Below are 25,672 nucleotides of genomic sequence, written 5' to 3'. Positions count from 1 at the left end.
CAGGGTAAACTTTTTGTATTCGCACCTGTAATCTGGCTTGCCATGGATTTAAGGATTTGGGCAAGTTTTCTTACGCGACCGAACAGGACCGTGTTCCCCACAGTAGTTTGAACAGCGGGTTACACTGTGGCCACGTGTTACTCTGAAGCTATGTTTAAGTCCCATCTAAGATTGCGCTATACTTCAGCCATAATATTTTAATGTTTGAGGAAAATCATTAGTTACAATTTTACCTGCATGGCTGCATTTTTCACTCTTTTTAACATTAGGCAGAGTGGTAGCATGCACTTCAGTGGTACTCAGAGTTCTTAAAATGTGTTCAGTTATTGCTAAATAATTCTGAAGTAGCAAATACAGCCTAGATGCATGAAAAGCTTTACAAGTAAAGAAAGGTTTCCAGACATTTATTTCTGGAACTGTACACCAGGTATTAAAGTACAACAAATACAAAATAATGCTCAAAAAAATCAGTGTTTATGTACAAATATTAAAACCAATGCAACAATAGCGACTTCCTCTTGAACATCTGATACTAAAACATGTTCCGATTGTCACTAGATTTGTTGTTATGCACAGGGTACTTAGTTTGAACTGAGAATAACTGGAATCTCTGTTTTATTAGGAGGACTATAACCATTCCTACTGTATTTTACAATAGAATCTTCCTTCGTCTTACAATGAAAAATAGGAATAAAAAAAATAGTAACCTTGTCATTATTTTATAAATTACTGTATTTAGTTTCCCTGTCTGTAGACAATGTGCTTGTAATGCTGGGCAAATAGTGTCCCTGTTGGTCAGTTTATCCATTAGCTTACATTCAAAGTTGAGATATTCACTAGAGACTTTGGTTAAATTAAGTAGTATCACTATGTTCTACTTGAACTGTAGTTTTCCTATATTTTTTACCCTCAGTTTTAAAAATTAAAAACAGGAAACAATTGCACAATTCATTGACCTAATTGTACACAATTTAGTATTCCTCAAACAGTACTGTACATCCTTCAAGTAAATTCAGCAGTTTGATCATGACAAGAGGAAAACTAAACATTTAAAAACCTACCATGAGAAGATGACGTATGAGTAACCAAAGTAAAAGTATTGCTATAATCACAGCACCAGTTACACTTCTAAATGAATCGGCTATCCTCTTCAAATTCCCTGTACATAAAAAGGATACATTTACCAACACTGCAATTGCCCATCATTGATTTTTTTGGTTTGTTTGTATGAAGAAAAAGTGTGGCAAAGGACAAAGAATTCATCACAGTTTGTTACAAGAATTGTGCTTCACCATCTAAGAACCAAGGCAATGCAATTTCTTCGTATGGTTGCAATTCGGTTATGTTCATGCTGACTTTCAAAACACAATTCTTTTAATAAACAGTAACAAGTTCTCCACTTAAATGCTTAAACTGAGAGAAAAATAAGTAAGTCCAGCTTTTAAAAGAAAAATTCAATAAATAGCTATTTTACATGGATAAAGTCATAGTGGTACAAATTTATGAATGTCACATCAAGCATGCACAAAAATGTTACTATACACAGAAGTAGTCAGAAAATATTGAAATAGATATCTAAAAAGATATGAAGAATTTACATATTTACAAAATCTTGCAAATTATTGCCTCATTTTAACAAGGAATTAAAAGTAAACGATACCAGCTAGCTAGCCAACAGGCTAAATAAGATCAGCATTTAAAAATCTATTAGACTAGCTGGAATTCATTTTTCTCTCATATCATTTTCTGAATTTTGGTCAAAAGTCTTTATTAAATAACTAAAGTGTCCATTCAACTTGCTGACGACCCAAACCTTAGACAAGTCTCTGTCTACATTAAGAGCCCAGCAATGCATAGATAAACTGAATATATTACTGCATCAGCTAATGAGAATGGGCATGTTCATTTAAGTGCAACTGGTATAAGCATTCAGTCATCTTTGTATAATAATTTTTATACAGACCAGCCACTCACTGTAAACCCATAGATAATCTTGAATGTATAACAATGGAAGATCATGGCCAGTATTTTACAAAATTACGTAAAATGTGTTATTCATAAACAAAAGAAAGAAGGTACAAAGTTCAGCACAAAACACAGCAACAAGAAGCTGACAACTTGGCTAAAAATGTCAGAGTACAACACAGGGCCAAGGCTACCCGTTATTTACCGTGTACTTACTAAAATTACGTATTTCAAATGTGTTAGTTGAGAACTGATAACAAAATTATCTCTACTTTTGTCCACTGTGCTAAACTAATTGTTTTTAATATGGTAAGTGTGCTATTGTGTAAACACTTCAAAGCAATCTTCATTACAATGATGTAAAGAAAACTCCCTATGCTGCATCCAAAACCCAGGATGTCAATGCAGTTCACAGTATGCATAATAAATACCCTCTTCCCTTTCAAATATTAAAGTCACTACTTCCTAATTACTCAGCATAACCTTGAAGCAACTATTACAAGTATCAGCAATGCAAACTTAATCTCTTGAATAATGAAAACAAATTAGTGGCAATTAAATTTGCAATACAAACAGTGCAAAGAAAAAGTATGGAGGGAAAGGGCTAATGAACTAAGGTTCAGATTCTCATTAAAAAACCCTGCAAGTTGTATGCTAAAACAACATGTTATAAGCCAATACTATGTTTGGTTTGACTTTCCCACAAGAATTAGTACATTTGCAAGACAAACTTCCCGGATGGCTAAATTGCACTCAGTGTTCAAAATAAAAAAAATTAATACTGAAGTTAAACAGTTGCTTTTATGGGAAACATTTTTACTCATCCTTTCCTATTTGACCAACGTAGTGAAGTGCCATTTTTGAGCCAATGACTTGCCGAAACAAATAAATGCAATCCACACTAAAGAAAAACTGTCCAATACGTACTTCAAGGTTCTACTATTCCTACACAAACTAAATAGTCCCTTAAACCTGTAACACTTTGAACTGCAGTGCTCCAAACAATCTAAGATGTCTTCCAAACATAGACTGTTTAGTGGTAAATCCTAAGCTGTGCAGACTGTAGCTTTATACAACATCAGCTGCCTTAGGAAAGTTACGGTATACCATCACATTACTCTTCAAAGTCATGGACAAAACCCATCCGAATACAATATAGCCTACAACGCACCTGTTTTTAGCCAGTAAGTTTAAAGTACACAGACACCTACGGCAGCATAATTACTTTTGTCTAAGGTAGCCATGGCCTATAATTTTGCAACAGTATCGAAGTGTAGGTCTTCACACTTTACTTATGTTAAGTCCCTTGTGCTAGCTTCCACCAAGATGAACTTGCTGTTTTGTAAACTGAAGTGCTCTAGTTTAGTATCACATGAGAGAAGGTTCCATTTAAAAAACATCCTTGTATGTTTGTGCAGTTTAAATTAAAGAAACCCATCCCTGCCTTTATAAGAAAAAAAAAAAAATGCTACATAGAGCAGGGATCAGGATTGGTACCTGTAAACACTGTTATTCCACTGCATCCGTTACAGCAAAAGTAACTTAGACTAAAAAGCCACTCCAATCTGTTCAGAACTTCTGTGCTGGTTTTGAAATGGTGGCCTCCGTCTACAGGCTTTAAAAAAAAAAATAAAATTGAAGCAGAGCTTAAAGCTGCACCACAGAGTTCTCTTAGTCCCAAACTCTGCCAAATATCCTATGACATTTCCACATTTATGGACTGAAAAAAGAAATTACTCTTGATAAATCAAGATATAGTTCTATACATACAAAGACATCACTGATGTCATAAAGTTCAAACTTCCAGTGAAAGACTAAGCAAACCTGATAGCTCCCATCAAGTTTACTACTACTGCATAAAGTACCCACTGTTTGTTTAGTTTTCCACAGTCATTCTGAGTGAAGGGCAGCATGTTGGTGAAGAGTGTGGGTACTGATAAAACCATTTGTCTCATTTGCAGATAGACTGCTGAAGTCAGCCACTGAAACAGCCATTTTGGCACTGGTAATATGGTGCGTGTGGTTCTCGAAGTCCACACCAAGGTTATTTACAGAGACATCATTCATGAAAGATTCTGGGACAGCAATTCCCATTTTCAATCTCTTCGCAGGTCGTTCTGTCTCCTCACTGCACATGTTCATTGGGTTTAGCTCTGAATGATAAAAGCCAGTCTCAAATAAATTAAAACAATCACTTTCACCGTTGCTAGGCAAGTTGAGCAATTCTTCCGTTCCAACAGGCACATGATTAACTGGTGCTCGGGGTAAGCTGTCCATAGGAGGAAAGGCGTCATCCAGGCAGTTCACATCTGAAGTGTGGCAGACTGTAGCTACGCTATTAGTCAATGCTAGAAAAAAGATGAACACAAGTGCAAATGAAATAGTTGTTTGTGTAGTTTGAACAAAAAGATTTTTATCTTTTTCTTGCTTTACCTGTCAACTCATTGGCAGTGATAGAGTTCAGAATGCTTAGCTGTTGATCAGGCATGGTTTCTGTTCGACTGTTAGATGTTAAGGATGAAGAATGCACTGCTCCACCAAGGGCTTCTGCTTCGTCTACCAAACGATCCATGTAGTCCCTAAAGGAGTATTGCATCCATAATGTATTATTTAACCAGAAAACAACGCCTAAAAATGATGATAGATTTAATTTCAGTTGCCATAGGCACGGTGGTATTTATTACACTGCAATGACAGAAGAAAAAACTCGCTATTCTACATTTATGATTTGCAACAGAAAACATATTCAAGAACGTTTTACTTACGTAACTCCTGGATGATGGTTGTATCTCTTCTTTCCAAATCTTGTTTGCTGAGCAAAGTAATCATAGCGTTCTGACTTTTTCCACATGTAATAGAAAGCCACACATTCAGCAACTGTTCTGGTTCTTACCTAAAAGAAAGCAAGAAGAATTGAGAAGATTAATGCAAAGTCTTATGTTTTCTCATTTCCCCAATTCCCATATTCTTGCAATGTTGTTAGTTTTGTTGTTCTAGTATCTGGAACAAACCAATTAAATTAGGACACTTCAAAGAGATCTACAGTTTCAAATCAGTATTACATGTGTTCTATTGTATGCATTATTGGCTTTTTTAAAACTAGATTGAAACTGTATCTATATCTGAAGCATGAAGTTCATCAAGGCCAAGCGCACGGTCCTGCACATGGGTTGGCGCAATCCCAAGCACAACTACAGGCTGGGTGGAGAATGGATTGAGAGCAGCCCTGAGGAGAAGGACTTGGTGTTGGTGGAGGAAAAGCTCAATATGAGCTGGCAATATGTGCTTGCAGCCCAGAAAGCCAATTGTGTCCTGGGCTGCATCAAAAGCAGTGTGACCAGCAGGTCAAGGGAGGTGATCCTGCCCCTCTACTCTGCTCTTGTGAGACCCCACCTGGAGTACTGCGTCCAGCTCTGGGGGCCCCAGTACAAGAAAGACATGGAGCTGTTGGAGCGAGTCCAGAGGAGGGACGTGAAAATAATCAAAGGGCTGGAGCACCTCTCCTACGAACACAGGCTGAGAGTTGTTCAGCCTGGAGAAGAGAAGGCTCCAGGGAGACCTTATAGCAGCCTTCCAGTACCTAAAGGGGCGTACAGGAAAGACGGAGAGGGGCTGTTCATCAGGGAGTGTAGTGAAAGGACAAGGGGTCATGGGTTTAAACTAGAACAGGGTAGATTTAGATTAAATATAAAGAAGAAAATCTTTACTGTGAGGGTGGTGAGGCACTGAACAGGTTGCCCAGAGAAGCTGTGGATGCCCCATCCCTAGAAGTGTCCAAGGCCAGCCTGGACGGGGCTTTGGGCAACCTGGTCTAGTGGAGGGTGTCCCTGCCCATGCAGCGGGGGTTGAAACTAGATGGTTTTTAAGGTCCCTTCCAACCCAAACCATTCTGTGGTTCTATGATCTCAGTTCATAACATATATAACAATTTTTTAAACTGTAAGACAGACTCTTACGATGGAAAAAGCTGAGCAGATCAATGACTTAAGAGAAGTCATTGAAGAAGCAGAAGAGACTTTGGGTACTTATTTCTTTTCGGAAAGGCCAGAACTCTGGAAGCTTCGACAACAGATATTCACAACAGTAAATGCTTAAACAACAAAATAAAACTGTAATCTTGTTGAGAATGTATAAAGGACTCAAAAGATTCATTTTGATCTATGTTGTTTGTGTCTTTCCACAAAATGGAGGTTGCTATGTGAAGTCAGATTCTTGGAGAAAAAGTCATTACTTCTACCTGTGTGCTTATAAACTATACATTTTAAGATGCAGAAATGTTTGACATCAGCAGCAGCTCACAGTTCCAGTTGAAGTTTTACAACTAGAATATACAACTCTATCCAGAAATAGTCTGGCAGTAAACTATACTTGAGCTTAATCAAACTTCTGGAAACATCAGCGGCAAATCCAAAATGCCTTGGGTGTAGTAGTAAACCTTGCAAGTTTAGACATAACAGGTAGGGGAGGAAATGAAAAAATGTCCATATGCACCACCTAGTATACAAAGTCCCTATTAACGTTTTGCGGTACAGTGACAAGGAAACAACTCTTGTAAATTTCTCCACACATGAAATCTTGTCTAACTGATCATTTCCACATACAAGTGACATCAGCTTATTCTGGGTCCCAGAACTCTCCCTGAACTTTCTGGCATTTTACCCACTTGGAAAAAATTCCAGTGGATTTCTTAAGACAAATTCTGGTCCATAGTGACATCAACTTATGTGCTTTGTTGCATGTTGGAAAAAATACTTTTAGATTATTTCTTTGCATCTCTGATGAATTACTGTTTTTTGGTAAGGTCCATTTAAAATCTGAACCACCCAAATATTTACCATAGAACAGGTTAAAGCAGGTATTAAGCAGTACCAGCTGCAGCAATCACAGCCCAATAAAGCTCTCTTGAAATAGAACAAAAACACCAGTCTCCTAAAGAACAAAACCTCAAGGTGGTATCATAACATAAAGGAGATACACAGAAAATTTGGGGACATCCACATTGTCAACTGTACCAAATGACAGGTTTTTTTCATTTTAAAAAAAATTAAAATCCAATCCCTATTCCTCAGGCACAGAGGAGTCAATCAGAAGCCATCCCACATCAAGATTAGAACTCCTTCATTGGTGAGAAACCGGAGTACTCATGGATGACTACACTTTCTGAAAACACAAAGAGCTAAACTGGTTTCTGTAAAATGACACCTTCCTGATGACAAAAATATTTTAAGACAAGATGCATTTTCCCCTCCCACAGCTATGGTATGGAAATACGATACTTCTAGGAGAGGAACACATTTAAATTAAATTATAGTATAAATACATAAATGGAAGTAATGTCAACATAAGTTGGTATCAGAGATAATATAATGACTCATCTTGCAATGCCTAGCTTTTCCAATGACATCTGAGGAACAATTTGCACAAAAATGCCACGCTGGTTTTAATATGTCGGTTCTTACTTCACTCTTCTGCATGGCTTCTGACAAATTTATTGCTTTTACAGATTTTCAGCATCCCATCATCTATCAGTTCTTCCATTTAACTGTAAAATACTAACCTTGTTTTTCTGTATGAGATGAAAGTCTTTTCCATAAATCAGAAGTGCATGTTCAAAGCTTCTGCATTCTTCTTCTGTCCACGCTGTCATCTCTTCTAGACAATGACAAAAGTAGTGTGATAAACTTACTTTCACTCACCAACCTTTTACAGAGAATAAAATATTTATGTTGCTAATACATGAATATCTGAATGCATTCTTAAAAAAACCCCAACAGTTCAGTTATTTAAATCCATGTTCCTTCTTCTATTGTACAGATATCCCACCTTAAATGTAACATTCTTATTAAAAAAAACTCATAAAAGAGTTTTGATTTCTGAAACCTTTTGAGGGCAAAGGACATTCAAAAGATTTATTATTTCTTAGTAAGTTTGTCATCAAAAAAACAAGGTTTGATCACATCACTGAGATATCAGTGAGATAATTTTTTTGAATATTTCTACATACAAAGAACAGTGGTTGTTGGAAAAAGATCGAAGGAACAATCTGTTGTGACGGATGTCCCCACTCTGACTGAGTGAACAGCACTTCAGATCAGGAATCACTGCCGAGAAGGCCTGAGTGAAATTATCCCTGCCATGCAGACTGTGAGAACTGTGGTAGGTCGTGTCTTCTAAGCAACTACGGAGTCTAGGCCATGTCTTATCAGGAGCTAACAGTGCCAACCCACACTGGGACTAGACAAAACTAAAACTGCTACAGCTGCACACCCGTATGTACACCAAAGGAGGGGATGACTATATGTCAGTCACTTCACACTATAAACATTTGTAGCCCCCCTGAGCTCACTGAGCTATCCTGTACAGCAGCAGGCTGCACAGAGACGATCTCCCCTTGAGCAGGGAAGGGACACCACTCAAGGTTACCCCTCAGGGCTGCCTGTAACAAGGTAAGCAACACTTTACATTAAGCCTAAAAGTATACTGTATGCTAATGACACATATGTATCTATCAAGCTATAGCTTAATTATTAGAAGTGTAGTAAGTAGTAGTGTTCTACTAATTATTAATCGTTGTTAAATCATGTTTAAATCATTAAATTATTGCTTAATTACCATTTATCATTCAATCAATTAATTATCATTCGATCATTAATAAAACCTTTTAGTTAACCCCACAACTATGACTTTTCTTAGTAATTCACCTGCGACAAAAATTGGTGTAGTCAGCAGGATGGCAGATTCAATCACTGACTACTTACAGAGGCATGGACTTAACCCTTCACTTAAATTTTCAGATGACTGGGCACACAAAAAGTGGGATAATTGGAGTAAGAAAAAAGAACAGTTGACTCTTGTAAGAGGGAAACTGAAAGATGGTAAAGAGAAGGTAATAATAATGTAAAAGATGCTGAAAAGGTATTTAGCAGCTGCATACCACAGAACCATAGAATAGCCTGGGTTGGAAGGGACCTCAAAGATCATCTAGTTCCAACCCCCCTGCCATGGGCAGGGACACCCACCACTAGACCACGTTGCCCAAAGCCCCATCCAACCTGGCCTTGAACACTTCTAGGGACGGGGCATCCACAGCTTCTCTGGGCAACCTGTTCCAGTGCCTCACCACCATCATTGTGAGGAATTTATTTCTAACATCTAATCTAAATCTACCCTCTTAATTTAAACCCATTACCCCCTGTCCTGTCACTACACTCCCTGATAAACAGTCCCTCACCATTCCTTATACTCTATCACCATAAGGAATGTAAAGAAACAGAAATAAGAACGTTACAAGATGAGGATGAAAAAAGAAAGCAACAAGAAATGCTGTTACCTCTGCGAATAGACCAATTGCTGAAACAACTTTGGGAGGAAAAAGAAAAATGCAGGAAGGTAGAGGATAAACTAGAACTCATGTTTTAAAATTGTACCTCATTGTAAAAAGGGAGGAAATAAGATAAAATATAGAACATAACTCTCAGGAGGGTCAGGATGGCCAACCCCACCTGTGACCCATCCTGACTTGGGCAGACTTGATGTATGGCACTGTAAATCATAGTCAAGAAATGAGGCGGTATGAACCGACACCAGCCAGGCGATCCTGAGCTGACACAGACAGCAGACAGATCCGACAAGTGAGACAGACTCCCCAAAACCCAACACTTTTCCTGATCTCATAAACACCCTCGTGAGGTAGTGGACCCCCAGAAAAGGCATAATGAACTGTGGAGGAAAGCTTTAGTGCTAGGCATACCTCAGGAAGCCATACAGGGCCAACCGACTGGGACTATACTTAGTCTTATCCAGGGTTTTGAAAAACAAGGGATATCAGGGAATCCAGAACAAACCAAAGAACCATCTGCTCCTAAAGATCCCATGAACAACCATTTCAGACTTCTTAGGGTAGAACTGCAAATCTCCTTTTTTTTTTTAAAAGATAAAACCTGCAGTTTCTCAAACTGAATTTTAGTTTTACAAACAACAACAAAAAAAATCATTAAAAAAGAGGACGACTCTTGAAACAAAGTAGCTCAAACAATTTGAATAGGTCAGTTTTGTCTCAAGCATTGTTGCTTTCCTATCTGGATTATGGCTTTGGGTCTATATATAATTAAGAAGTGATATTTCAGGCATCTCACATTCCTAATGGTGATCCAGAAAGTTTTGTTCCGTTGACATTTAAAGCCAATGGGGGGAAAAAATCTAATTTCAAAACATTTCTGGAAGCAGACACTGGAACCAAGACCTTTCTGCTCCCAGATGAAGGTGAAAATCATTCCACTGCAAGGCCATTTTCTTTCTTTCTCACCTCATTAATTTTGCACTCCTTACTACAGAGTTCTCCAGCTTCAAACAGAAGAAAAGATCCCGATGTACAGTCTCAATGTTAAGAAATTATCTTGGGATTGGTGGATTTTTAATTCTCATCTTGAGAATGGCAGTGAACCTCAGTGGGTAGTGGGCAGAGTAGATCAGAGCATGACATAACACATATGTTAGAATACTGGACAAAGAACTGTCTTTGCTAAATGATAAACTCTGATTTTCATTTAAGGGAGTAATACAGTTAAGGATAAATAAGATGGAAGCTCGTTTTCCACTGTAAACTCGAGCAAAGCTCTCCATGTTCTACCAAAGACCTACAGAACTATACCTCAGAACTGGTTTAGGGTTGGGATAGCACAACGTTAGCACAGTGAGGAAGAGAGTGGGGCTTATTTATGTAGCCAGCTATGTTCTTCTGATTCTAGTATAAATGTCATCAGATTATAATTGATCATGATCTCAAAAAGATACTGTAATGTGGGTGAGAACTGCCTTATGGGAGCAAAATCACCACTCCTCGCACCTCTCTCCTCAGTCTGTGCCACTGTTACAACAGCAATGGAGGAAAGAAAGGAAGGTGAAAAGCTGATCCTCCAACCTTTATACAAATTGCAAACTTCTCTAGCAGGAATTTCAACTGGCCAACAGTCGGATTACACCTAATCTGTACCACAGACATCATGGAAATGGATGTGCACCTCAACCTGAATCTCGCTCAAGTTTTTACATCTTTTTTTTTTTTTTTTCCTTTTAACCACACATTTCTGAAAAAACAGGTACTCTTACCCTGAGATGCCTTTCCATTTGAGCAGTATCTCTCAATTGCTTCTTTAACATTATGGCTACTTTTAAGAAGTTCATACAGTGCCTATAAAATTGAAAAAGTCTTTAGAAAGAGCGAAAGTTTGCAAACATCCAAACTAGACCTCTAAAACTAGCCTTTCAGTGAGCATATCTAATGTGGAAAAAAAAGGGTTTATCTTTATACATGACAAAAATTTAAAAAAATCCAAACCACAACCAAAAGCAAAACCATCCAAAAGTTGAGGGAAAGTTTAATTAAGAAAATGTAAAACATTATATGCAATTATTAAAAAACCCTGGATTTATCAACAGCATAGCAATCAGAAAATATCACAGATCACAACACCACCAACATTCAAATACTTGGAATTTTAAGCACGTGCTTAAAATTACAAATAACATCCTGACCCCAATAACATCTAATTAAAAAAAAAAAAAGAAATGGAGTACTGCTGCCTTTATAATACAAGGCAGAGAAAAAGAGCACATGTTAATTACAAAGCAATGTGTCACAAATGGAAGAAGACATAAAACATACTTGTTCATTGTCCCGTGTATGTAGTCCTTCAGGAATTCTGCCAATCATTTTTTCATTTCCTGTTCTTAAGGAGGTTTCAAAAAGGTATTCTTTAACTTTACTTTCTGAGATCACATCAGGTTTCCAAAGTAAATGGTCTTCATTTTCGTAGGCTGTTAAAACAGAAATCCATTAACACCAGGTGTAACATTTTTAAGGCTATAACATTAAAAACTATTTCAGAAAGGCAAAGAACAGAAACACAGAAGTAATCAAATCAAGCACTATGATTCTACTTAACTTGCAGCTCGCTTTCTCCCCAAAAGCCTCAGTTAAGAGACAGACTCTGCAATGTGGTGTGGCAAAAAGGTTCAGGTTCCATGAGGATGAGATAAGGGACTCAACTCTTGAGACAGAGTCTTTATAGAGGAGCAGCTTGTTCACAGCTAGATGATTCAAGTCAAATTATGCACATGTATTGATCAACTTCATATGAGCAAACTAGTAAAACCATTCACACTTTTATTCAGCTGCTTTCAAAAAAATAAACCATAGTTTACTGTAAAAGAGTTTAGGATATTACTTCAGCATTTCAAATATCACATGTCAAAAAAAAAAAAAAAAACCAATGTGGTGACTAAATGGTCATTTTCAACTAAAATTTGCCAAAAATGACTTAACAGAATGGAAATCTAGGTCTTAACATTTTTCGATTCACTAACAACTGAATGCTGTTAAGAACTTACAGACTGCATACTTTACAAGCAATCAGGATGTATAGTCCTCCTTCAGAGTACACTGAAATTATGTTTGCACCTCTTAAGTAGCTTATTTGAAAGACAACACATTGGAAACACACAAGAGTTGACCTAACCCTTTGTCAGTCTGTGCACATGTTTCAATTCTAGATTAAACTATAAATCCCTTACTCTGATCAATAGACGTAGTTAACATTTTACATAGTGTTTCATGTACTCTCTTGGTGATACAAAATTAGGGAGTTATTCAATTCAAATACAAGCATAATGGCTGTTACAGTAGAAGAGATGAAGATTCTCAAATCTCTCATAAAACTTCAGGAAACAATATTAAGCTAAGGTGAAGAAAAAAAATTACATGTCCTCTGAAAGTTCTGTTACAGCTTAAGAACATGGAAAGCTTTCAGACAGACATGTTGCAAGTGTAAGGTTTACAGAAGAGCAGACCTGCCTTCTAGCATAATTCTGGTAGCTGGAACTACACAGCAGAAATATGAGGCCCTGCTTGCTGTCACAAGCTCTTCAGGGAGTACAGAAGAGGCTTCCACAGAGTCGTCCACCCCTACAGTCAGGTCCAACCTCTCTGAGCACTGCTGACGCTCAGCTTCAACCCTGTTTATCAACCAAGACAGCCCAGCCCTTCTTGCTGGAGTCCATGATTGATAATCTCAAGAGGAGATCCGCTGGCTCTCCCATCTGTTCGCTACCTCTTTCATCTCCGCCTTGCCAGCAAAGACTCTCACTGGTTCTCTCTAGCACCAGCACATTCCAGACAAAGTTGTCAGATTAACCCTTCCTGGTCATCCTCTGGTTATTGGCCCTTCTCTAGTTCTTGGCTGAGGGGAAGTCAAGATGTGTAAACAGTAAAAGGTGAAAGATAAATCCTGTTCTTACTCCTCCATTTCTTAAAACCCATAAGCATAACGCATGAATCTTAGAAAATAAGAGACTTTCCTAGGTCTCTTAAGCAACAGAAGGGATGCTCACTTGCTAATACTTCCAGCTCCACCCATACCGAACATTCTTCTTATTGCAGAGGATCATTCTTCAAAAAAGCAGGCAGTAATGGTGAAAAGACTTTATATACTTCAGTAGAATAACACTCCCATGAAATGTTACAGTTTGAACACAAGTAACTTACTGAATATTGAAAATTTACAGCAAAAACAAAGAATGCCCTTATTTATTAACATACCCCCAAACTGTTACTTAATTTCACAGCTGTTCCACCCATGAGCAAATTTTTTTCATTATTTGCTTTTTGAATTCCACACCTGTATGTGCTATACTTTTCTCATAGTGAAGGCTTCTAAAGATACCAAGTAAGACTCTATGAAATAACGGTTTTTTTCTACTCTAGCACAATTGCGGTTTTTAACCTAAATTTACACCAGAATAACATCATACTTAAAACATCGTATTTTTTTAAAAGATAGTGTATCAGGACCTACATCTTCTACTCACGCTATGGAAATTTAAAATGGTTTATTGCTTTGTTTTCCATATCCATTCTGTAACCCACACTGGTACGCTTGCCAAAAACAATCAAAGAAAAATACTACTTTGAAGATCTTCAATGTAACTTGACACACAGTTTGTTGCCTCCTAATATTATAGATACATCAGAATGAACACTGTAATCCATCCTCTGATGTTTTCTTGTCCTCTCAAAGTTGCAGAATCCCATTTCTGAGACATAATTATGTGGTTGTATTACTTCAGTTTTCTAGTGCCTTTTTTTTTTTTTTAGGTCTCTGAGACTTTAAGTAAGCCATTGGATTTACCTTACAAATTTAAATAACATTTAAATCTAAGTGCTATGTATATACATAAAATAAAAGTAAAACAGTCAGAAGAACTTACCCTTTTCATCATCACTGTATCTGCCAAGGTAAGATGGAATTTCAGCCTGGTACTGTGAACCAACCATTATTTCCTGAAGATGTAACAAAAATTGAAAGAGAAAGGTATTAACTTAATATGTTGTGTATGGAAGCATTAGAAATTTCATTAATGACATTTGACAGAGAATTCCAGAATTCAGGTACTATTTTAGATATGTACTATAAATCTTAATGCATTTTTCTTAACAGTAAAGTTTTTTTAACTTTTTTTTAAAGATACAATTATTACCTTTCTCAAATCTTCAGATGAATTACCATTGTCTGCCTCTATATCTTCACCATCTGATTCTTTATCTCCATCACACGTAGTGTTCGCTTCAGACACAAAGAAGTTTAGTTTTAACTAGGAAGAATTTTCAGTTCAAACACAGAAGTACAAGATATCCGTTACTTATGAAAGGAGTACCTGTTTTTATTCTGTGAGACACTTATCATGAGTCTGTTGATCTACATTTCTATCAGAAGTCTGTTAATCTACAGTTCTATCAAACTAGCATGAAGTCAGAAGGCACCGGTACTTGTACACTGCAGAACTGAAACATTTATCATCATTGCAACTGAGACATCTACTACATTTCTAACAGTCAAAAGGAAATGAGATATTTTTTCTTAATTAATTTTCTCCAATAAAGGCTTATACCTTACAGAAAAGGTATGAGAAAAACAGAAAACTTCCAGGGCTATGACTTAGCCTCAGGTTAATCACAAAGAAAGTAAAGTTGAAGGCATGTCTTTATTACCTACTAAAACCTTTCATCAGAAGTTTTAATGGGCATTCAAAACATTCCTTTAAACAAGGCTGCCTCAGCATGGAGTGAAGATGCAGGACAGATATATAAAATGGAATCAGTGAAAGACTGAATTTTTTTTTTTTTTTAAACTTAGAAAGAAATACAGCAGAGCACTCCAAACAATTCATATACAGTACTCCATAGAAGAACTCGTGTTTTAGAATCTGGAAGACTGTTCTGAAGTAATTTTACTTTTACAGCTGTATAACACTCAGAAGAATGAAATCTACAGTTCTGATATGATTAAAGCTATTTTGTTTTCTCAAACTTCGGAAACAACATGCTCATAAATAGGGTTGCAATTTTAGCCTCATCACAACTGAACAGAACTGTCAACATCACAGACGATATCCAAGACCGTATGGACTAAGTCTCCTCTTCTGTAATCATTACTCCAATCACCAGTCTATCTCTTTTTGTTGTTAGAAATAGCAAGCAAGAAGCTAACATGAATGCATGAAAAAACAATATGCCTGGATAATCAGAGGCAATTATTTTTTCCAATTAATGGAAATTTAATAAAATAGCCTATAGTATGTATTGGACATGTTTATCGCAAAACTTAATGTTGTCTTAGTATCTGAGAAATGGACAGAGATCAGAGAAAAAAAAAAAAGAAATTGCCAACAGTACAGAGAGCTGACATCTCCTTTCCTGAAATGGTGGATATTCAATTTTAAAATGTCCAACCAAAAGTTCTAATAGAGAAAGTAACATTCTGATAGAAAACCATGATAGCTGAAAACAAAGGTGACTGTTTCTTAATCTTCAGTAGGATGAGGGGCTAAAAATTTTTTTCTATAAAGCTGTCACACTTTCAGTGTCATACTCATTAACAATTCATAAGCAATGATTAAGTGCCAGCAAATTTGGGGTTTGCTTAACTGAAAAAAGGGCATTAAAATTTTTAAGGTTTTTGTGTATCTTTTTCATTACAAATATGTTATTTTTATTATGCAATCAGCAACATGCAAAGGACTACGATTGCTGATGACTGAGGCAGCACATCCCTTTTATTGTCCCCCTTCTCTAGAGGGATGAAATCCCCCAGGAATAGCCTAAAATACTTATCAAATTAAAACTGTGATAAAAACGCTCTACATTGCTCTAATTCTAGTACACCAGTGAACAAATGAGCTGGAACAGGCAATGAGGAATATCTTATCCAGGCTGGATAACTGAACCACTAGTTCTCAGACCTTTTCCATAATAGCTCCATAGATAGTGAAATTTTGGTGCTCATGGGTTTATAGGCCCTATCCCATATAAAACCACTTTGGTTCACCCCATGAACTCTTATGGAAAAGTGTTGAATGTGTGAAGGGAAATAATCACAAAGAAACTGCATCCCAGTTCACATCCACAGGCTGCATGGAGGAGTCACTGGCTTACAAGCAGCAGCAAACATTTCAGTAGAGAAACACTGATTTAAAATAATGGCTTACGTATTCATGTAATTCACTAATGTACTGAAAAATCATGAAGAGTGTTCCTCAATACCACATTAACTATTAATTATGAAAAGTTATCTTATTTGTAGAGAAATTAGTTGCACTTGCACTTTGAGCACAGTATCAAATGTAAGTCTTTTAGGTAATCAGTAATACCAACTGAAGACAACATTCATACACAACATCCTGCAAAGCACTGTTTCTCAATTCCTGGTAAAGTCAGCACTACTCTACAATTTTGGTATTTGAAGCTAGGAAGCTATATATAATGCTAAGACTTTTTGAGTACTATTATAAAATTAGGTTTCCTACATCTTAATGGCCGAGGAAAGAAGTCTGTAGCCTCATGTGAAGTAACCGATGGTGTCAAGTCATCAGCAGAGGACTGTGTTTCTTCATCATCACCCGACAACAGGTCTTTAGCGATTTCCTCCTGTATCATTAAAATAAAAAAATAAAACCTCAGACTATTAAGTATAGACAGATGAGCATTCAGATTCAGCAAACTGTAAGTCTCATTAATTAAAATTAATTATTTTGCCTTAAGTAAATTTAGCAGACCATACACCCTTAATTAAAGAGCTAGTTAACTCCTCCTAAATCTAAGAACAAATATAACCATTAATTTCAGAGTTGAACACAGGGGTTCATTTCCCCTCTGTCTTCTATTAAAATAAAAACACAAGAAGTAACTTCTGCAAGGATTAATTTTAGATGTTTCTCCAACTGCTTCCAATGAAAAATGCCAGTGGAAACTGCCTCAAATCTTTAGAATTCTGTCATTCTTTGCATCACAGATATACCGAAGCTTTAAAAGGTTGCTACCCCTTAAACTCTGTGGAAAAAAAGATAAAACAGCCAGGCACATTTGTAGACTTTTGCTGAGAGGACAGTTACAGATAATAGACCATCTGCTATCTTCCCAAAACAAAAAAAATGACATTTCTGTAGGTTAAAAAAAGAAAAAATATAGCAAAAAAGAAAACGCACATGTTCTCCACTAGCAGATATGTTTGAACCCCTCTGTATAGAGGTTAGGAAGGGAAAGAACTGTATTGGACAACAAGCCGACTACATTTTTGTAGTCTCAACACAATCGTGAATCATAATGAGAATCAGATGTGCAGAGCCATCATTATACCCTACTTTCTGTGGAGTTTACCATTACATCATACTTACAGAAAGTTTTTTAAAAAAAACCCAGACATATACTTACTACCTATATACTTTGTAATCTGAACTAGTAGCTGCATATGCTTTATAGCCAAAAATCAGTTTAAAATCTCAGAATTCAAAGTTCACTTGCAAATCACAAAACCTGAAGTTTTAGGTTTTTACATCAGCAATGCAACACTTAGAGTGACTGAACATAAAACAATCTCTCTCTCACTCCCCAAAATTGAGACCTTTCCAAATTATATGCATTTGAAAGCAACATTCCAAAGCATTGAGGAGTTCAAGTTATCCACAAAACTTTTGATACTTGACATGTGTGCCGGAAGACAGAATTATTTTTTCTGGACTTTGCATACATTATAAAAAAAAAAATCCCACTTCTATTAAAAAACCCTCCACCTATTTAAAGTTCTTTGGATGTGTTTTAGAAGAACTGTTAACTTATTCATTTCTCATTTGTAGTAATATAGTACCACTAAAGTTGCTACACATTTATAAATGTGATAATTATAACTAGAATCGGATCCTCAATACCCTTGAAAAAGAATGAATTCAGAATAATATAGTATATCGAATTAACAAAGATACATATTTTGTAACATCAAGAGACAGTGAAATGTAATTTCAGGTCACCTGAATTTCTGTTTTTTAGCCATAATACAAGGGGGAAATGGTTCTGACTTACTTTATCTAGAGTCATATCTGGAAGTTCATCTGCAAGTTCACTTGGAGAGCTATCTGCACTGGAACCTGCCATAACTGGAATCGTGGGTTCATAGCCATAGAATGCCAGTAAATCTTCCAACGGCATGTTTCCCTCCTAATACAAGAGGATTTACAAACATTTCAACACACTGACAAATACTTGTAAACAGTTCAGGCCTAAAAGGATAAGACATATTTTGAAAAACAAAAGTAAAAAAACAAACAAAGGAAAACTGAATTGAAAGCAGGAATCCTGATTAAAGATTTAAAATGTTTTCAGGCACAGGACTGAAATAATTCATAACCATGTTATCTGGGCATATAGTGAAATCCCATCAAGCTACTGAAGAAAATTGTTTACTGGATGAAACCAGAGAGTGATTATTAAAAATGTCCTCATCTGACTCATACTGTAGAGCATGATTTGCCTCTATTTTTCAAGACACAAGATATCCTAAAAACACTATACAACCCCTCTACAAGACAGAAACACAGAAAAACGTGAAGACTTTAGTCCTACACACTTACAGCTGCGAGTGTGAAAACCCCACAAAAGTAAACCAATATAGCAACATTTAAGCCCTCCTTTCCATCTCCTGCACGATGTATTTTATAATGACTGTTGAGAAGGTAATAGGAGAAAGACAGCTAATGATACAGAAGGCAAAAATGAGGAGAAAGGTTTGATTTATAACTTGTTTTTTCCAACAGCTTTCAATCAAGTGATTTTAGTAAATATCATATTTACATCTCAATACAATTAATAAAATAATAAACAGTGATTTTTTTTTAGTTACCTGATTCAAGCTATCAAAACATTAAAAATATTTTCCAATATTTATACCTTGAAAAGTTATATTACCTTTAAAAATTTCTTGTTGAACTCAAACACAGATTAAATTACTTGTTTTCTTTAGTCAGCTAAGGTCTTAGTCCTGCAAAGACTTTTCACAATGGGTAAACGTAAACTCATGTCCAAGTCTTTCCAGGATCGGGACCTAAAGTAATAAAGTGTTTAAGATGAGTGGCTCTCAGTTCTTCTTCCTTCTATTACAGAAGCAACAAGATCATTTTGTGGAGTAACAACTCCATTTTAACCACCAGACTTGGCAAGCTGCTTCACTACTATAATTGCAAGTTCATAATCAGTAAAAATGTAACTATAAAGGTCGCAGGACAAAAAAAAAATAAAAACCATGAGTATAAACACTGCCAACTCCACATTTAAAAAATTTGGTTTTACATGGACTACAAAAACACAGTCTCATATATGATGCTAAAAATTACACCTCCCTGGAACTCTCTTGACCAAAATCTGCAGTTATGCTGCGTGGTGTAAGTGGGTCACTGAACAGTAATGCAAGCAGCATGAATTTGTGGGTGTTCAGCACTCAGCAGGCATTTAAAATGGGTGATGCACTGCCACAGATGAACAGCAGGTGTAAATAGGAAAAATATTTAATTAAAGAGTGTAAAATGGAATAGGAAAAGCCAAGGAGCACGCTGGTCATTTTGCACACCCACCAAATGCCAAATTGATGAAACTAAGACATAAAACTAACACTTACGTAGAAAATGAACATGGTCCATCATGCCTTAAACAGGGCTGTTAGTTCAAACATTGGGAAAGCAAAATCTGACCAACAGAATGAAATACAGCTAGCTGTCACTTAATACTATGCAAAATGTACAGTTTCAACTTATATCCAACTTGTAAAACTCAGAAGTGATAAGTGCTATTAGATGATAGGACTTTAAAACCTGCTTCAGTGATTTCTCTACCACAGAGACTACTAAATGAAAAAGAATGTGAACTTAACACTAATATCTTTGAGAAGCTAAGTTCAGCCCTTCTGTGAGGATGCACTGCTATATCCTAACCAAACCTGATTTTCTTTTCTTTTTTTAAACAAGTTGCAAAGGCATATTGCAGGAAACTGCATTATACAATACAAACTGAAAAACAAGTTGAGTGCTTTTTTCACTAGAAAAGTTACATGTATGGACATTTGCAAGAGAGAAAGCCACTCTTACCTTTTCTAAATCTTCAATTTCAGAGTTGAAATTTTTGCTTTCTTCCATCATTTCTTCTTCTTCAAGAGTTCGCTCATCATCATAATCATGTACCAGCATTTCAGCAGATGGGTCAAAGTCATGATCCTCAGACGATAAAGAGCCAACTATCAAAAAACCTAATTTGAGTCACTTTTTTTTCTATACCAACATATGAAATTACATCACAGAAATGTGGTTCCATGAACGCTCTTACACACAGGGTCAGAACTCTCAATGGAATAAGTGGAACAAACTCCTTAACTACTTGACAAATTCAGCTGTTTTGGCTGGCCTTCCCTTTTCATATTTGTAAGTAATAGGGACATGTTTCTCTCTTGCAGTATAAAGTACATGAGAGAAGCACCTAAGCTACTGATACAAAGTTCAGAAAGTACAATCCCAAATTAGTATTTTACTGAATAAAAGATTTTTCACAACATACGGTACAAAGCGTACATCATAAGATTTCAGATGCTGCAAGACTGTGATTTATAGACTCTATTTATGTTATTTATATGGTAACTAGCACAGTTTTTCACTGGTAAACAGCTAACTTAGGTTATAAATCAGCTTCCTACTAACACCAAATAATGCTTCAGATTAGTTTAGCCTCATAGATACATCTTTTATTAAAACTAATTTAATTCTTAGCACTTGATCTAGATAGGAAAAATAAATAGCAGAGTTTCAAGAAGTATTGATTAAAATATATCAAAAATAACAAAATGTTTCTAATGGATCACATTAATTAACAAGTTCTTGTGATAGCTCTGTGGTCCAATAGACACTTTTTCATTACTCAAGAGGACAGTCGTAAGTCATCAAAAAAGTGCATTTTGTCAACAGTGCGAAAGTTTATCATTACATTAAACAAATTTTAAAGATGCAAATATTCTGCACCAAAAAGACAGTGTTCTACAATGAAAGTCACTGAACTACAGGGTTGTTTTGTTCTTTAATGTTCACTTTCTTATGGCTTTCAGGATGGAGAAAAACACATTAGGGTATTTCTCTTCTGGTTTCCCCTTCTAGTTCTTACACACTAACACTCTGTCGCAAAATCCTTGGCTTACAAGCAGTAAAGAAAAGGTTCATTACAAATTATTTCCATGTAAGAACTTCTTTAGAAGTTTTGAAGGAAATAGCTACAAATTTTCAATCCTCTTCAAAAACATAAAGCAGTATCCCTCTCTGCACTGCTTCCAGCCTTGAAAGAGACAGCTGCACACACTAACACTTCCGAGTCTTAAAGCATCTAATTAATTTTTCAGCAATTATGCTAAGTGTTCATTCCTTATACGCAGGTAATTACAACTTTATCTGTTTAGCTCACTTAAGACAATACTATGAAAGTTCATGTATCATACTGTAGTGAAACATTCATGCCAAAAATGCTTTTTATTCACATAGATGGTCTCACAGAACTTTCACTATAGCTGGTAACACTATTCCAATTACAATAATGACATTATGTGTTGAGTTTTCCTCCTGTTTGCCATCATATTCTGATCTAGTTTTAAAGAAGTGTCAACTGCCTTAATCTATTCATACATATGTGCTTGCGATTATTGTGCCTAATTGATGTTCTAACTCATTTTATGTTTGAGTAACTCAAGTGGAAGTTCTGTTCCACTCACAGACTTTTCATAGAAAAGTCCCACTTCTTCAGTAGCTCTGCATGCTCAGTATCCCATTTAAAATATTTAAAATCATATTAAAAAATGCAAGCCTAATAAATTTCAGAAGAGTAGTTCAAAAGGATGACAGCCACTGCAGAAAGCAGTTACACAGAAGCAAATACATTCCCCAAATACTTCTTCTTCGAGAGTAGCCCTGCTGATGTTAACTATGCTTGCTTGTGTAAAGTATTCCAAAGAACCTCAATAGCAGTTAAAGCCTTAAAAATTACTTATCATTATGATTTTAAACATTTTCGGTTATTACCAAGAAGTCAAAAATTTACACAAGCCTGTAGTTACCAGCAACAAGAGAAGCAGTCTCTCTCCAGGCTACATGGCTTTACTGAGATGCTGACTTAAAAGTGCTACAAAACTTTGTTTTCATTTTGGGTTCCAAGCAGCCAATTACTAACTGCAACCGGAGTTAAGGAAAGGACTCCACAGTGCACATCTCCTTCTCTTAAAAATCTGGCAGGCGGTTAATTGCGTGCACATGAAGCGTTAGGAAAGCTACGAGGGAATAAATTTGGGAAGGAGCAGGAAGGAGAAAGCGGCGTGAGGGCAGCAGGCCGGGTGCTGGAGCAGGAGGTGGGCGAGGACGAACCTGGGCTCGAACTCCCAAAGGAAGCCTGCGGGGAGAAGAGAGACCGAGGTGAGAGCCGGCTTCCTGCGGCCCGGGAGCGGGCTGAGGGCTTCACTTCATGCTTCCCCCTGGAGCTGCCCTCATCCCCCGCCGCCCCCCTTTCAGCCGCTCCCCGCCGGCCTCGGCCCCTGCGTCCCGCCCTGTTGGCCCTTCCATCCCGTTCACCCTCTCCCATCCCTCCTTCCCTCGCTCGTTCGCTCCCTGCCAGTCGCTCTCCTTCCCTCCTCCTCCGGCGGAGACTGAAGCCCCCCAGGTGCCGCGCCCGGCCCGGCCGGCGCTCCCGTTCCCTCCGGCCCCGGCCGGGCGGGACATGACAGGGGGAGGCAGCCGGACCGGCCACCGCCTCTTCCCCGCTGCCAGCCCGGGGCTCGCTCCTCCTTCCTCCCGCCGGGCGTTTCTCCATCGCCCGCGCTGCTGCGACGGCGTCGCCGCCGGCCCGTCCCGCGTCCCCCCTCCCGGGGCCCGGCGCGGCGGCCGCGCCCCCCTCCGCGCCCGGCCGGGGCCTGTCGGCTGCCCGTGGGCTGCGAACCCGGCACCCGCGCTGCGCGGCGCCCGCCGTGCGGCCTAGTCGCGCAGGCTCCCGCTGCCCCGGCGCCGGCGGCTCCGCAGGGCGCCTCGCCGCTCCGCTGACCTCCCCTGCGCCGCCGGGCCGCCCCGGAGGCGCCTTACGGGGATGCCCAGGCGGGCGCGGGGGGCCTGCCGGCGACAGAGCCCCGCGGGGAGCCGGCCGAACCCTGGCGCCCCAGCCCGCTTTCCCCGCTCACCTCCGCCATATTGGGACGATCGGGCTGAGGAACAGCGCTGCGCCGAGTGCCCGGATGGGGCCGCTAAGCCAATGGCAGCCGCCGAGCCCCAGCCGGAGCCGGCCGGGGAGGGAGCGGAGGGGCCGGCGGGACCGGGCTGAGGCGGAGGAGGCGGCGCCGGGGCAGGGGCAGCGCCGGGACCCCACCTCCGGCGGCGCCGCAGCCTCCCGCCCCGACCGGTGAGGGCGCTCTGCCCGCCCCGGCCCGCCGCGCCCCGGCCCTGCCCCGCCCGGAGAGGGCGCTCGGTGCCCGTCGCCGAGCCCAGAGCGGAGGAGTGGCACGGCGCCGGCCACCGCCCTCCACCCGCCCCGCCCGGGGAAGCCTGGGCCGGTAGAGGCTGCCTGCCCCGGAGCGAGGCGAGCGGGAGCCGGCACGGCCCTCACCGTGCTGCCTCAGGGGCCCCGAGGCCGGCTGGAGCCCGGGTAACTCGGACACCCCCCGTCTGGGTCAGCGCGTCTCTGACTGCCGCGGCTTGCCGTCCTGTCCCGGGGATGCCGTGCAGAAACGGTACCCGGCTGAGTCACCTGTGCATCACTCGGAATCAAGCCCCTTCCTAGGGGCTGGTGTGATGGAGGGCTAGCAGGTACGCCGACACCCAACCTCCGAAGTGTCTGGAGCAGGAAACAAAATGTCAAGCCTTCAAACCTTCCTGTTAATGGTTGCTTGCTGTGGCTTAAACAGAGAATGTGAAATTTACTTCTCAGTGGGTTCTTCTATATAAAAGTTGAGGTGGTTTTATGTGCAAGTAATATCTATTGCATTTGTTAGTGGTATTTTATGTCCCGGTGCACATGAGCTGGGAATTGGGCTTGATTTCTTCATCCCAGGCTATAAAGACTCATGCTTTTAATTTTTTGAATCACATGTTTCTGGCCAAGTAGCATCCGCCATACTTGTATCGAATATTGCTGCGCTGGAGAGGCGGTGTGCATCACAGTGGTGCTGAGGTGCAATAGTGCCCCAGACTGTTGTCCCACCCAGGGAATTTGGGAGGCTCAAGGCTGTATCCCAAAGTGAACAGCTTCTTTGGATGTGTCCTAAGTTGGGTTGGCAGGCAGTGTAGAGATCCCAAGCTAGTTTAGATACTTAAGTAGTGGAGCTGTATACTGTTTAATTTATTCTGCTGGGACCTGTTGCTCTGAGAAACAAAGTAAATTAACTTGTGTCATGTGCTGCATTGTTGAGCCTAGTCTAACTCCAGTACATAAAGTCTTTGTGTACCTCCAAACTACACAGCAGCCTAGATGTAGACATACCTGCTCTTGATGTACCTGTGGTAAGATGTTGACAACATAAAAATCCCAAGACTTTGCAGAAATGCAATTTTTAGGAAAGTTGCCACAGTCACAAGCAGTTCCAACAGTACCTCATCCTCTGATCCCTGATCGGTCTTTGCTATTTTCCAAAGTTGTATACACAGATTAAGGAGTTATCTGGTAAAAATGATCAACAACAGACAGGCTATGTCAGAGCTCACTGCATGTACACAAAAACTAAGAAGAAAAATGTAATCCTTTCTGCCTTTGACTGGTCTGGAATGGCATTATAACCTACTAATGCTCCTTAGCCTTTTTCAGTTTCGTTCCCACCGGATGGGTACACCAAACCCAGTTCCTACCCCTGTTCCCTCGAAGCCTCAGCTGGGGTAAGGCAAAATAGCTTCCCTTGGACACAGAATGTGTAACACGTATGCAGGTCTGTTCATCTTATCAACAAAATGGCACAGAAAGTGCAGCAGGAAGAATCCCCAATTCAGGGAAGTACATATTTGCTACTATATACATTTTCTTAATAGGAATTCTCCCTGATTTGGATGCAAGTAGCTATTTCCTAACTTCTGAAGTAGTTTACTTCACAGTCTTTCAATTTTAAACATGACTTTAACATGATTAAGTTACAACATGTTTTATGTCCCCAGAGGTTTTCACTGAGTACAGATCAAGATAAAGAGTGAGGATGATGAAGTTACTGGGGTAAGTTCATTTGAAGAAGATGGAGAGGAACAAGGATGTGATTGCACCACCTCTTTCTCAATTAGCATTTTTCTCCAGAAACAAGGCTGAGAGCATGACATGCTCTTAAAGTGCATCTTGGAAACC

General features: G+C 39.0%; 1 protein-coding gene across 8 annotated transcripts; it reads right to left on the bottom strand.

Annotated features, from left to right (window-relative positions):
- Window positions 1–388: 388 nt before the first annotated feature.
- MIER3 (MIER family member 3) lies at window positions 389–23,762 on the bottom strand. Of its 8 annotated transcripts, XM_075739948.1 has the most exons (14): window positions 23,535–23,661; window positions 22,732–22,756; window positions 20,428–20,573; window positions 18,374–18,508; window positions 16,825–16,945; window positions 14,500–14,585; window positions 14,230–14,302; window positions 11,630–11,781; window positions 11,074–11,155; window positions 7,523–7,617; window positions 4,731–4,858; window positions 4,399–4,544; window positions 4,161–4,313; window positions 389–3,580 (listed from the first exon to the last, which is right to left on the bottom strand). In XM_075739948.1, the coding sequence occupies exons 1-14, from the start codon at window positions 23,541–23,543 to the stop codon at window positions 3,513–3,515; spliced, it is 1,419 nt and encodes a 472-aa protein (XP_075596063.1). In that variant the 5' UTR covers window positions 23,544–23,661; the 3' UTR covers window positions 389–3,512. The 8 variants fall into 8 exon arrangements, with proteins under 8 accessions (XP_075596063.1, XP_075596064.1, XP_075596056.1 ...); XM_075739949.1 differs by having other exon boundaries at window positions 389–4,313; window positions 20,428–20,553; window positions 23,535–23,762; XM_075739941.1 differs by having other exon boundaries at window positions 389–4,313.
- Window positions 23,763–25,672: the final 1,910 nt, after the last annotated feature.

Source organism: Balearica regulorum, chromosome Z (assembly GCF_011004875.1).
Source record: "Balearica regulorum gibbericeps isolate bBalReg1 chromosome Z, bBalReg1.pri, whole genome shotgun sequence".
NCBI classification, from domain to species: Eukaryota; Metazoa; Chordata; class Aves; order Gruiformes; family Gruidae; genus Balearica; species Balearica regulorum.
Note: the sequence above shows the minus strand (reverse complement) of the source record. Positions and strands in the feature narration are given on the sequence as shown.